The sequence below is a fragment of the Hypanus sabinus genome, chromosome 20 (genome assembly GCF_030144855.1).
Source record: "Hypanus sabinus isolate sHypSab1 chromosome 20, sHypSab1.hap1, whole genome shotgun sequence".
Classification (NCBI taxonomy): domain Eukaryota; kingdom Metazoa; phylum Chordata; class Chondrichthyes; order Myliobatiformes; family Dasyatidae; genus Hypanus; species Hypanus sabinus.
Genome location: NC_082725.1, coordinates 1295178 through 1307703, shown reverse-complemented (window position 1 = coordinate 1307703; position 12526 = coordinate 1295178). Strand labels below are relative to the sequence as shown.

The 12526-nt window shown below is 43.8% G+C and overlaps 1 protein-coding gene across 1 annotated transcript in view; it reads right to left on the bottom strand.

Moving 5' to 3' along the window:
- LOC132378711 (serine/threonine-protein kinase 31-like) overlaps positions 1–12526 on the bottom strand; it is a 151271-nt gene that overhangs the window by 106244 nt on the left and 32501 nt on the right. The window contains exons 7-8 of the mRNA XM_059945812.1: positions 6860–7236; positions 5680–5848 (exon numbers count right to left, since the gene is read on the bottom strand). Coding sequence (XP_059801795.1) covers positions 5680–5848; positions 6860–7236 — 546 coding nt within the window. The remainder of the gene's footprint in view (positions 1–5679; positions 5849–6859; positions 7237–12526) is intronic.

Sequence of the window (12526 nt, the reverse complement as noted above, 5' to 3'; positions counted from 1 at the left end):
GGCAGGGTTTGAGGGTCGGCACAACATTGTGGGCTGAAGGGCCTGTACTGTGCTGTACTGTTCTATCTATCTATCTAACTCAGCAGGCCAGGCAGCATCTATGGAAAAGCGTACAGTTGACGTTTCGGGCTGAGACCCTTAGGCAGGACACTCCCCAAACACTGAAGTCAGACTAGCTGGCCTATAACACACACAAAATGTTGGTGGAACACAGCAGGCCAGGCAGCATCTATAGGAAGAAGCACTGTCGATGTTTCGGGCCAAGACCCTTCATCAGGACGCGAGGGTCTTGGCCCGAAACGTCGACAGTGCTTCTTCCTATAGATGCTGCCTGGCCTGCTGTGTTCCTCCAGCATTTTGTGTGTGTGTGTGTGTGTGTGTGTGTGTGTGTGTGTTTGAATTTCCAGCATCTGCAAATTTCCTCGTGTTTGCTAGCTGGCCTATAGTTTCCTTTCTTCTGTCTGTCTCCCTTCTTGAAGGATGCAATTTTAGTCTTCCAGAACCATTCCAGAATCTAGTGATTCTTGAAAGATCATTACTAATGCCTCCACTATCTCTATAGCCACCTCTTTCAGAACCCTGGGGTGTTCACCATCTGGTCCAGGTGACTTATCTACCTTGAGACCTTTTCCCAAGAACCTTCTCCCTAATAATGGTACTTTGCGCATTCATGACCCATGACATCTCCAACTTTCACCATACTGCTAGTGTCTTCTACAGTGAAGACTAATGTAATATACTTTTTCAGTTCATCTGCCATTTCTTTGTCTCCCATGACTACCTCTTCAGCATCATTTTCCAACTGTTCTATATCCATTCTCACCTCTCTATTATCCTCTTTAACATTATTGGCTAGCTTATTTTTGTATTCCATCATTACCTTCTTAATGGCTATTTTTTTAAGTTGGCTTCTGTTGGTATTTGTAAGTTTTCTGATCCTCTAACTTCCCACTAATTTTTGCTCTATTATATGCCCCCTCTTTGGGTTTTATGTTGGCTTTGACTTCTCATTAGCCACCGTTGTGTCAGTTTGTCTTTAGGATACTTTTTCCTCTTTGGAATGAATATATCACGTGCCTTCTGAATTGTTTCCAGAAATTCCAGCCATTACAGCTCTATCATCATCCCTACCAGTGTTCTTCTCTAATCAATTCTGGCCAACTCCCCTCATGCCTCTGTAATTCCCCTTACTCCACTGTAACTTTTTTAACTTTAACTGTTTAAATTTCAGTGTGAATTCAATATTATGTTCAATTCCCCTTAGTGTCCTTTTACCTTAAGCACTCCAATCAATTCTGGTTCATTGCACAACCCCCAATCCATGAATAGATGACCCCCCCCCCCCCCAGTGGGCTCAACCACAAGCTGATCTAAAAAGCCATTTTGTAGGTATTCTAGAAAATGCTCCCTCTAGGAATCCACCACCAATCTGATTTTCCCAATCTACCAGTTTCCTGAAAATCCCCATTACTATTATAATAACATTGCCCTTTTGGCAAGCATTTTCTATCTCCCATTTTAATTTGTAGACCACGACCTTACTGTTGTTTGTGGGGGGTGGGGGGGAACGGTGTCTGTATACAACTCCCCGGTTTTACTTCGAAGGTACATTTTATTTTCCATTTCAGTCTCCAGCAACGTCCCAAGTTGTTCACAATGTTAAATATCTCCAGCATACGGCATACAGGTAGATTTTCAATAAAAATCGGAAACTACACTCACACACACCCACTCACTCCATGTTCAACCCAGAAGTCCCCTGTATATGACTCCCATCAGGGTCTTTTTACCCTTGCAGTTTCTTATCTCTAACCACAATGATTCAACACCTTCTGATCCCATGTCACCTCTTTCTAATGATTTGATTTCAATTTTTACTAACAGAGCCCCCTCTACCTTCCTGCCTGTCCCTTCAGTACAATATGTATCTTTGGATATTGAGCTCCCAGCTATAATTTTTCAGCCATGTTTCAGTGATGCCTACATTATACATATCAATCTGCAACTGTTTATCTACCTTATTCCGTATATTGTGCACATTTAAATGTAATACATACAGTCCTGTAATCACACTTTTCGATTTTGTCCGCCTTTTACGTTGCAACTCATCCTGTTGACTGCAATTTTGCTCCATCAACAGCCCCTACACATTGTCTCTGTTTGTAAACCAGCTACTTCATCTTCAGCACCATCATCCACCTTTCCTACAATAATTCTTGCATTGAAATATACACAGCTCAGGACATTAGTCACACCATGCTTAACCTTTTGATTCCTAACTTTGTCCGAGGTCTTAGCAATACCTGCCTCCACAACCTCTCCACTAACTACTTTGGTACTATGGTTCTCATCCCCCTGCAGCTCTAGCTTAAAACCTACCATGCAGCAGTAACAAACCTTCCCAACATGGGTAGCAAGCCTGAGATCACAACCTTAGGCGGTCCTGCCCTTTAATTTAGCATCCAACTCCCTATGCATAATCTCATCACTCATCCTACTCGTCCTACACAGACAATGACCTTTGGTTGTTCACGCTCCCACTTAAGAATGCTGAAGACTCAATCACAGATGTTCTGCGCCTGACACCCAGGAGGCAACATACCATCCAAGAATCTTGTTCACACTCATAGAACCTCCTGCTGTTTCTCTAACAAATTCCCCATCCTCACAATGTGCCTCTTCTCCTCCCTTCCCTTCTGAGTCACAGAAGCAGATTCAGTGTCAGAGACCCAACCACTGTGACTTTCCTCTGTTAGGTCAACCCCCCCCCCCCAATAGTATCCAAAGTGACAAACCTTTTGCTGAGGGGGATGGCCACTGCACTGACTTCTTAACCCCCTTCACGTTCTTGACAGTTTCCTGTGTCCTGCATCTTGGGTGTAACTACCTCTCTATGTGCCCTATCTTCAGCCTCCCAAATGATCCAGAGTTCATCCAGTTCCAGCTCCGACTCCTTACCATGGAGTGGTAGAAGCTGCAGCTGGATGCACTTCTCGCAGCAGTAGTCAGACGTTGGAGTTCTCACTGCCTTCCCACATCCTGCAAGAGGAGCATTCCACTATCCTACCTGGCATCTCTACTGTCCTAACTGAGCAGATATAAAGAGGGCAGAGTCTAGGATGATGGCACCTAACAGAAACTCCTTCGCTCGCATCTTCGGAAACCGCTCTATTTCTATCTTTACTATCTCTTTTTTCCCCCTTGTCAAAGTTACTTTGAAGACCCTGACCTGGAGTTACACACTGACTACGGTTCTTTGTGGAAATGGGACCTGTTCTCAGGGCCTCATGACCGGCCGCTTACCCATATGCCAAGGACGCAGCCTGGAAGACTAGTGCACCTTCAGGGTGTCGAATTTTTGTGGCTCTGGAGGCGGACAATTCGAGGTTGGTGCAACCGCCTGATGTGCCGTGGGACTGCAGGGAAGATCAAAAGCAGCAAGCTGGCTTCCGGCTGTGTGGGGACACCTCTTTTTCCTTTATGTGCAAGAGAGAGCACGAGAGAGACTGTGGTATGTCGGATTACCAGGTAAATGTGTAGTCTTTGGGGTACTGCAAGTCTGTGTCTTAACTGATGCTTTGCTGCACACTTGAGTGTTTGGTTGGGGGGGGGGGGTGCCAATGCTTGTTTGCTGGTGGGGAGGGGGTCGTTGCTCTGATGCTGCTTATGCATGGGAGGGGGGAGCTGGGGGGGGGGCTTTGGGGTTCTAACATTTAACTGTCATTTATTCTTTGGGCCACTCCTGTTTTCATGAATGTTTGCAATGAAAAAAAATGTCAGGATTGTATACATTTCTCTGACATTAAGTGTACCTATTGAAAAAACTTAACTTTGAACTTTTCTTTTGCTTTCCCTGACTGAAGCGAAAACCTAAAGCCTCAAAATCACCTTCCTGACTGTGTCCACTCAGACGACAGCTGCTGCGCTTGCCCCTGCCATCCTTTAATTTGCTCGTTAATCAATCTCAAATGCAGATTGGTCGCTGGTCAAAGCTCTATTATGCTGCCATGACCCACTCACTGCTGCCTTTTTCTACTCAAGCAGTGGACCGGATTGAAATCCTCTCCTCACAATCTTCTGATGTCCGGGTTAGTTGCTGGTCAGTGCTCTATTACACATCCATGTTGTGAACTCCCAGGAACTCAGTGCACTTAACTCTCTCCATGGAGGGGCAATGTTGCACAGAGGGGAATGGCTCATCTGCACCTTCCTAAAGTCACAATCATTTTCTTGGTCTTCTCCATGTTCATATTTAGGTTGTTCTTCTCACACCAGAACAACAGCCGCTCCACTTCCTCCAACTCGTCATCGTTGTTGAAGAAGCCAACCATGTTTTGTCATCCGCCAACTTGGTGACACGGTTTGAGCAACAGTCACACGTTAGCAGTGAGCTGAGCTGAACACACTGGGTGGTGCACCATTGCTCAGCATAATGGGACTAGAGATGTTGCTGTCCAAATGGACTGAGTGCGGTCTTTCTCTTAAGTACAGGATCCAACTGCACAGAGAGGTGTTGAGACCTCGCAAGGACAGTTTTCACACCTTTTTCTGGGGTATGATGGTGTGAAACACCAAACTGAAGTCTATTAACAGCAGTCTCACGTATGAGACCTCATTTTCGAGGTGGGACAGGACAGAGTGTATATTTAGACGGAGACGTAACACAAAGATTTTTACTCATATATATGAAGGATGCAAGTAATATAAAGTCAATTCAATTCAAAAACTGTTGCATCATCAGTGGATCGATTCAAGCAATAAGCAAACTGGAAAGGTTCTAATGTAGCTGGGAGTAAGGGAGCCACTCAGAGCACTTCCTGTCCAGCTACTTCCGAATACTGCCATTTGAGGGCAACAAGCCCATGTTTACCAAATGGTCAATTTAAACTTACTATCAACTGTTTGGCATTGGAGTTGGTTTATTATTGTCACATGTACTGAGATACAGTGAAAAACTTGTCTTGCATACAGTTCATACAGATCCTTTTGTATAGGTCATACCTTGTATAGAAGGGATCCCAGTGATCCAAAAATCTGAAACCCTGCACCAGTTCCTCAGCCACACATTCATCTGCCAAATCATCCTATTCTTACCCTCACTGGCACACAGTACAGGCAGCAATCAGAGATTGTTACCCTGGAGATCTTGCTTTTCTGCTTTCTATCTAGCTCTCTAAATTCTTTCTTTAGGGCCTCCTCTCTTTTTCTTCCTTTGTCAATGGTACCGATAAGTACCAAAACTCCTGGCAGCTCACCCTCTCCCTTTAGAATGTCATGGACCCAATCTGAGATATCCCTGACCCTAGCACCTGGGAGGCAACATACCACTCGAGTGTTTCTATTGCATCCACAGAATCTCCTCCTCTATGGAATTTCCTATCACCACTGCATTCCTCCTCTGTTCCCTTCCCTTCTAATCAACAGCACCAGATTCAGTGCCAGAGATCAGGTCTCTGCAGCTCCCCCCTCCCCAAACAGTGTCCTCAACAATATACTTATCATTGAGGGAAGAGCCACAGGGTTACCCCACTGGTTGTCTATTCCCTTCCTTCTTCTGAGTCACCCGTACTCCTGCCTCCTGCAACCTTTATCATCTCCACATTGTCCTGCTTGAGCTAAAGGTCACCAAGTAGCAGCTCCAGAGCATCAAGCTGCAGCTTTCAGTGGACGTGAGCGTACTTTTAGTTGGCGCTGCTGCTGTATTAGTTGTGTTTCCAGCAAATGGCATTCCCGCAGATACACAATGCTTTTTTCTCTCAACCTTTCATTTTGATTCTCCAGCCGTCTCTGATTGGAGTGCACCCTGATCACATCGTGCTTCTGCACGTGGCCGTGCGATTTTTTCTCCCTGAAAAGAGCAATTTGAAAGTAACCAAAATATGTTAAGATCACCATGTCACATTCTGTCACTCTTTCTGCATTAAATCTCCCAAATTCAACGCCAAGCCAAGAATATCAAACACAGACCATAACAGCACAATAGAGGTCTTCCAGTTCATAATGGTGCGCTGACATTTTAAACTACTCCAAGATCAATCTAACTATTCCCTCCCATATAGACCTCCATTTCTCAATAATCTCTGTGCCGATCCTAGAGATGTTTTAAATGTCCCTAATGTATCTGCCTCTACCAGCAGATCAGCACTGTGTTCCACACAGCCAATTCTCTATAAAAACTTAATTCTGACATACCCCCTATATTTCCTTCAATCATCTGAAAATGATGCCCCCTCATATTAGCTATTTCCACTCTGGGGAAAAGCCTCTGGCTGCCCACTCAATCTATGCCCCTTAGGATCTTATACATCTCTATCTTTGGAGTGTGGGAAGAAACCCATGCAGTCACAGGGAGAATGGAGAAACATCTTATAGACAGTGGAGGGAATTGAACCCCAGCTCCAGTAACATTGTGTGCTACCCAAAATTAAAAGCCATGTGTACCCTGTACAGCAATCAACCCCACTGTGCACATCCATACAGCTCAAAGCCCAGTGGGTCAGGGATCTCTGAAGAAAATATGTGCTGTTTGTGGATCAGAGGTAAGGTCCCCAATGACACTTCATTACAGAGTAACATACATGTCATGCCACTTGCTGGAGTTCATCTCTGAAATTCAGCTTTGCCCTGTACCATGAAGCTCCCATTTACACCTCCCTAAATAGTCAGAAATATTTAATTTCAGAAAACTGCTAAAAATGAACAAAATTCCTCTGAAAATGAAAACTGCCCCAGAACTAACAAGGTAGCTCTTCAGAACCACAACAGTGACTAATGTCATATTGGTCACATTTAATAACTTTAACCAATGTACAAGTTTCACTCAACTGATCTAACTATCACAGAGAGTTACTGTACTCACAGTGCATACATAAGGACATTTTTCCCATCCACCCTTTGTTCTCTGCGTTTATATTCTCCAGAATGCATTTGATGTTTGGAATTGATTCCTAGATGAACATTTTTTGATTCCAGTACATTCTTCACTTTCAGTGAATGACTGCTGAATCTGCCTGCATTCCTGCCAGCAATCAACAAGTTTGCATCAGTCTTCAATCTATCCAAATTGTGATTGGAAACAACTTCACAATTTTCAGCAAACCCCTTCTGCAGAACTTCCTGGCCAATGTTGAGGGAATCACTCTTGGCATCTACGAGAAAGGTTCCATCCTGAGTTCGATCTCTGTGACTGATTCGGATTATTTTGTCATTAATCAAACTGGCCAGAAATTTTCTTCCCTAAAGAAAACAAAGTATTTGATCAATTACAATGAATAAGCTAATCATTTACTGCAATTACAGAATACAAAGTGTTTTATATAGATACATTTACTTTGGGATTAGGCAATGCTTTAAAGTTCAAGCAAATCCGTTATTTCAGTACATCAATGTCAACATTTACAATCCTGACATTCACTTTCTTGCAGACATTGTCAAGAAAATACAGAAATAACTGGTCCTGAACCTGGTAATATGGGATTTAAATTCTTGTGTGCCTGCTGTTCTGAGGCTGGAAACAAAATCTAGATAAAAATTGTATAATTAGCTCAAAAAAGGTGCAAATGCATCTGCTGGACTGTGGTGAACACAGTAATATACACAGGAGATTTAGTAGGTACTGGAAGTCCAGAGTAACACACACAAAATGCTAGGAGAGCTCAGCAGGTCAGGCAACATGATGGAAATGAATAAACAGTCGATGTTTCAAACCAAGACCCTTCATCAGGAATGTACGTTGTTACAGTCTTTCCCTGAGAACTGCAAGGATGAGACTCAATTGTTTCATATTAAATTCACCTCTTAAGTTTTAAATATTCTCACCATATCAGTCTCACTTATGGCAAACAGCAACTTTAAATATTTCAACAGGTTCTCCCAGCCTGTCCCTCGACCTCTAGAATCTAACTCTGTCCCTGGTTTGCCCTATTAGCCTCAATAAGACCAAAGACATAAGAGTAGAATTAGGCCATTTGGACCATTGAGTCCGCTCTGCCATTTCATCAATCTCCTGCCCTCCCAACCCCCCGTATCCATTCATGCCCTGACCAATCAATAATTTGTCAACCTGTCCCTTAAAAATACATAAAAACTTGGCATCCACAGCTGCCCGTGGCAAAGATTTCCACAGTCACAACTCTCTGGCTAAAGAAATTCATCCTCATCTCCATTCTAAAAGGACGCCCCTCTATTCTGAGGCTATGTCTTCTGGTCCAGGACTCTCCCCACTATAGGAAACATCCACCCTATCAAGCTCTTTCACCATTCAATGAGGTCACCCCTTATTCTTCTGATTTCTAGTGAATACAGGTCCACAGGCACCAAATGCTCTTCATCTGACAAGCCATTCATTCCTGGAATCATTTTTGTGAATCTCCTTCGAACCCTCTCCAGTTTCATAAAGGGCTGAAACTCCTCACAATACTCCAAGTGAGACCTCACCAGTGCTTTATAAAGTTTCAACATTACATCCTTACTTTTATATTCTAATCCTCCTGAAATTAATGCTGACATTGGGGTACTTGTAGACGAATGATGAAATAAAACAAAGTCACCATGGTTTCTGTAAAGGGAAATCTTGCCTGACAAATCTGTTGGAATTGTTCAAAGAAGTAACAAGCAGAGTGGATAAAGGAGAGGCAGTGGATGTAATTTACTTAGATTTTCAGAAGGCATTTGATAAGGTGCTTCACATGAGACTGCTTAACAAGATAAAATCCTATGATGCTACAGGAAAGATATTGGCACGGATAGAAGGAACGTCTGACAGGCAGGAGGCAGTGAGTGGGAATAAAGGGGGCTTTTTCTGGTTGGCTGCCAGTGACAAGTGATGTTCCTCAGGAGCCAGTATTGGGACCACAACTTTTCACATTGTTTGTCAATGATTTAGATAATGCAATTGATGGCTTTGTGGCAAAGTTTGTGGATGATACGAAGACAGGTGGAGGGGTAGGTAATGCCAAGGAAGCAAAGCGATTGCAGCAAGACTTAGACAAATTACAAATTACTTAGACAATGGGCAAAAAAGTGGAAGATGGAATACAGTGTTGGGAAATTATGTTAATGTATTTTAGTAAAAGGAACAATAGTGCGCTATTACCTAAATGGTAAGAAAATTTAAACAGTGGTTCAAAGGGACTTAGGAGTCCTTGTGCAAGGTTGAGTCTGTGGTAAAGAAGGCAAATGCAAAGTTGGCATTTATTTCAATAGACAACAGACAATAGGTGCAGAAGTAGACCATTCGGCCCCTCGAGTCTGCACTGCCATTCTGAGATCATGGCTGATCATTCACTATCAATACCCAGTCCCTGCCTTGTCCCCATATCCCTTGATTCCCCTATCCATCTTGAAAGCATCCAGAGAATTGGCCTCCACCGTCTTCCGAGGCAGTGCATTCCACACCTCTACAACTCTCTGGGAGAAGAAGCTCTTCCTCAACTCTGTTTTAAATAACTGACCTCTTATTCTCAATCCATGCCCTCTGGTACTGGACTCTCCCAACATCTGGAACATATTTCCTGCCTCAATCCTATCAAATCCTTTAATTATCTTAAACGTTTCAATCAGATCCCCTCTCAATCTCCTCAATTCCAGCGTGTACAAGCCCAATCTCTCCAATCTCTCTGCGTAAGACAGCCCTGCCATCCCAGGAATCAACCTAGTGAATCTACGCTGCACTTCCTCAATTGCCAGAATGTCCTTCCTTAAACCTGGAGACCAAAACTGTACACAATATTCCAGGTGTGGTCTCACCAGGGCCCTGTACAAATGCAAAAGGACATCCTTGCTCTTGTACTCAATTCCCCTTGTAACAAAGGCCAACAACTCCAGGATAAGGAGTTTGTGGAGTGTCTAAGGGATGTATTTTTGGAACAGCTTGTGCTTGAGCCAACCAGGAATGAGGCTATTTTGGACTTGGTGATGTGTAATGAACAGGAATTGATAAGTGATCTTGAAGTAAAGGAGCCATTAGGAAGTAGTGATCATAACATGATAAGTTTTTATCTACAATTTGAGAGGGATAGGGGCAGATCAGAGGTGTCAGTGTTGCAATTAAATAAAGGAGACTACGGAGCCATGAGGGATGAGCTGGCCAAAGTTAAATGGGCGGATGCCCTGGCAGGAAAGACAGTGGATCAGCAGTGGCAGATATTCTTGGGCATAATACAAAAGATGCAAATGCAGTTCATTCCAATGAGAAGGAAGGATTCAAAGAGGGGGAAGGGGCCACAGTGGTTGACAAAGGAAGTCAGAGATTGTATAGCATTAAAGAAAAAGAAGTATGACAGGGCTAAGATGAGTGGGAATACAGATGATTGGGAAAGTTTTAAGGAACAGCAGATCTTAACTAAAAAAGCAATACGGAGAGAAAAAATCAGGTATGAGCTCAGTCTAGCCAGGAATATAAAAGGGGATAGCAAAAGCTTTTTTAGCTATGTGAAGAGAAAGAAGTTAGTTAAGAACAATGTTGGCCCCTTGAAGAATGAATTGGGAGAAATTGTTATGGGAAACAGGGAAATGGCAAGAGAATTTAATGCATACTTTAGATCTGTCTTCACCAGGGAGGACACAAGCAATCTCCCAGATGTATGGATGGGCCAGGGTCATAAGATATCAGAGGAATTGAGACAGATTGACATTAGGAAAGAAACTGTGATGAGTAGACTGGTAGGACTGAAGGCTAATAAATCCCCGGGTCCAGATGGTCTGCATCCAAGGGTTCTAAAAGAGGTGGCTCAGGAAATTGCGGATGCATTGGTAATCATTTTCCAATGTTCGTTAGATTCAGGACCAGTTCCTGAAGATTGGAGAGTGGCTAATGTTATCCCACTTTTCAAGAAGGGAGGGAAGGAGAAAACGGAGAACTATCGCCCTGTTAGCCTAACGTCAGTCGTGGGGAAGATGCTTGAGTCCATTATTAAGGACGAAATAGTGGCACATCTAGATGGCAGAAATAGGATTAGGCCAAGCCAGCATGGATTTACCAAGGGCAAATCATGCTTGACTAATCTGTTGGAGTTTTTTGAGGGTGTAACAAGGATGTTAGACGAGGGTAAGCCAGTAGATGTGGTGTACCTAGATTTTCAGAAGGCATTCGATAAGGTGCCACATAGGAGATTGGTGAGTAAAATCAGAGCTCATGGCATTGGGGGCAGGGTTTCAACATGGATAGAAAACTGGTTGGCAGATAGAAAGCAAAGGGTAGCAGTGAATGGGTGTTTCTCAGACTGGCTGGAGGTGACTAGTGGGGTACCACAGGGCTCTGTATTGGGACCACAGCTCTTTACGATTTATGTCAATGATTTAGATGAGGGCATTGAAAACTATATCAGCAAGTTTGCTGACGATACTAAACTGGGTGGCAGTGTGACATGCGAAGAGGACGTTAGGAGAATACAGGGAGACTTGGATAGGCTGAGTGAGTGGGCAGATACTTGGCAGATGTCATTCAATGTGAATAAATGTGAAGTTATCCACTTTGGAAGCTGGAACAAGAGGGCAGAGTATTGTCTGAACGGTGTCGAGTTAGGTAAGGGAGAAATGCAAAGAGACCTAGGAGTCCTGGTTCACCAGTCAATGAAGGTGAATGAGCAAGTGCAACAGGCAGTGAAGAGGGCAAATGGAATGTTGGCCTTTGTTACAAGGGGAATTGAACACAAGAGCAAGGATGTTCTTTTGCATTTGTACAGGGCCCTGGTGAGACCACACCTGGAATATTGTGTACAGTTTTGGTCTCCAGGTTTAAGGAAGGACATTCTGGCAATTGAGGAAGTGCAGCGTAGATTCACTAGGTTGATTCCTGGGATGGCAGGGCTGTCTTACGCAGAGAGATTGGAGAGATTGGGCTTGTACACGCTGGAACTGAGGAGATTGAGAGGGGATCTGATTGAAACGTTTAAGATAATGAAAGGATTTGATAGGATTGAGGCAGGAAATATGTTCCAGATGTTGGGAGAGTCCAGTACCAGAGGGCATGGATTGAGAATAAGAGGTCAGTTGTTTAAAACAGAGTTGAGGAAGAGCTTCTTCTCCCTGAGAGTTGTGGAGGTGTGGAATGCACTGCCTCGGAAGACGGTGGAGGCCAATTCTCTGGATGCTTTCAAGAAGGAGCTGGATAGATATCTGATGGATAGGGGAATCAAGGGATATGGGAACAAGGCAGGGACTGGGTATTGATAGTGAATGATCAGCCATGATCTCAGAATGGCGGTGCATACTCGAGGGGCCGAATGGTCTACTTCTGCACCTATTGTCAATTGTCTATTCCATTTGCCCTCTTCACCGCCTGTTGCACTTGCTCATTCACCTTCATTGACTGGTGAACTAGGACTCCTAGGTCTCTTTGCATTTCTCCCTTACCTAACTCTACACCGTTCAGACAATACTCTGCCCTCTTGTTCCTGCTTCCAAAGTGGATAACTTCACATTTATTCACATTGAATGACATCTGCCAAGTATCTGCCCACTCACCCAGCCTATCCAAGTCTCCCTGCATTCTCCTAACGTCCTCTTCGCATGTCACACTGCCACC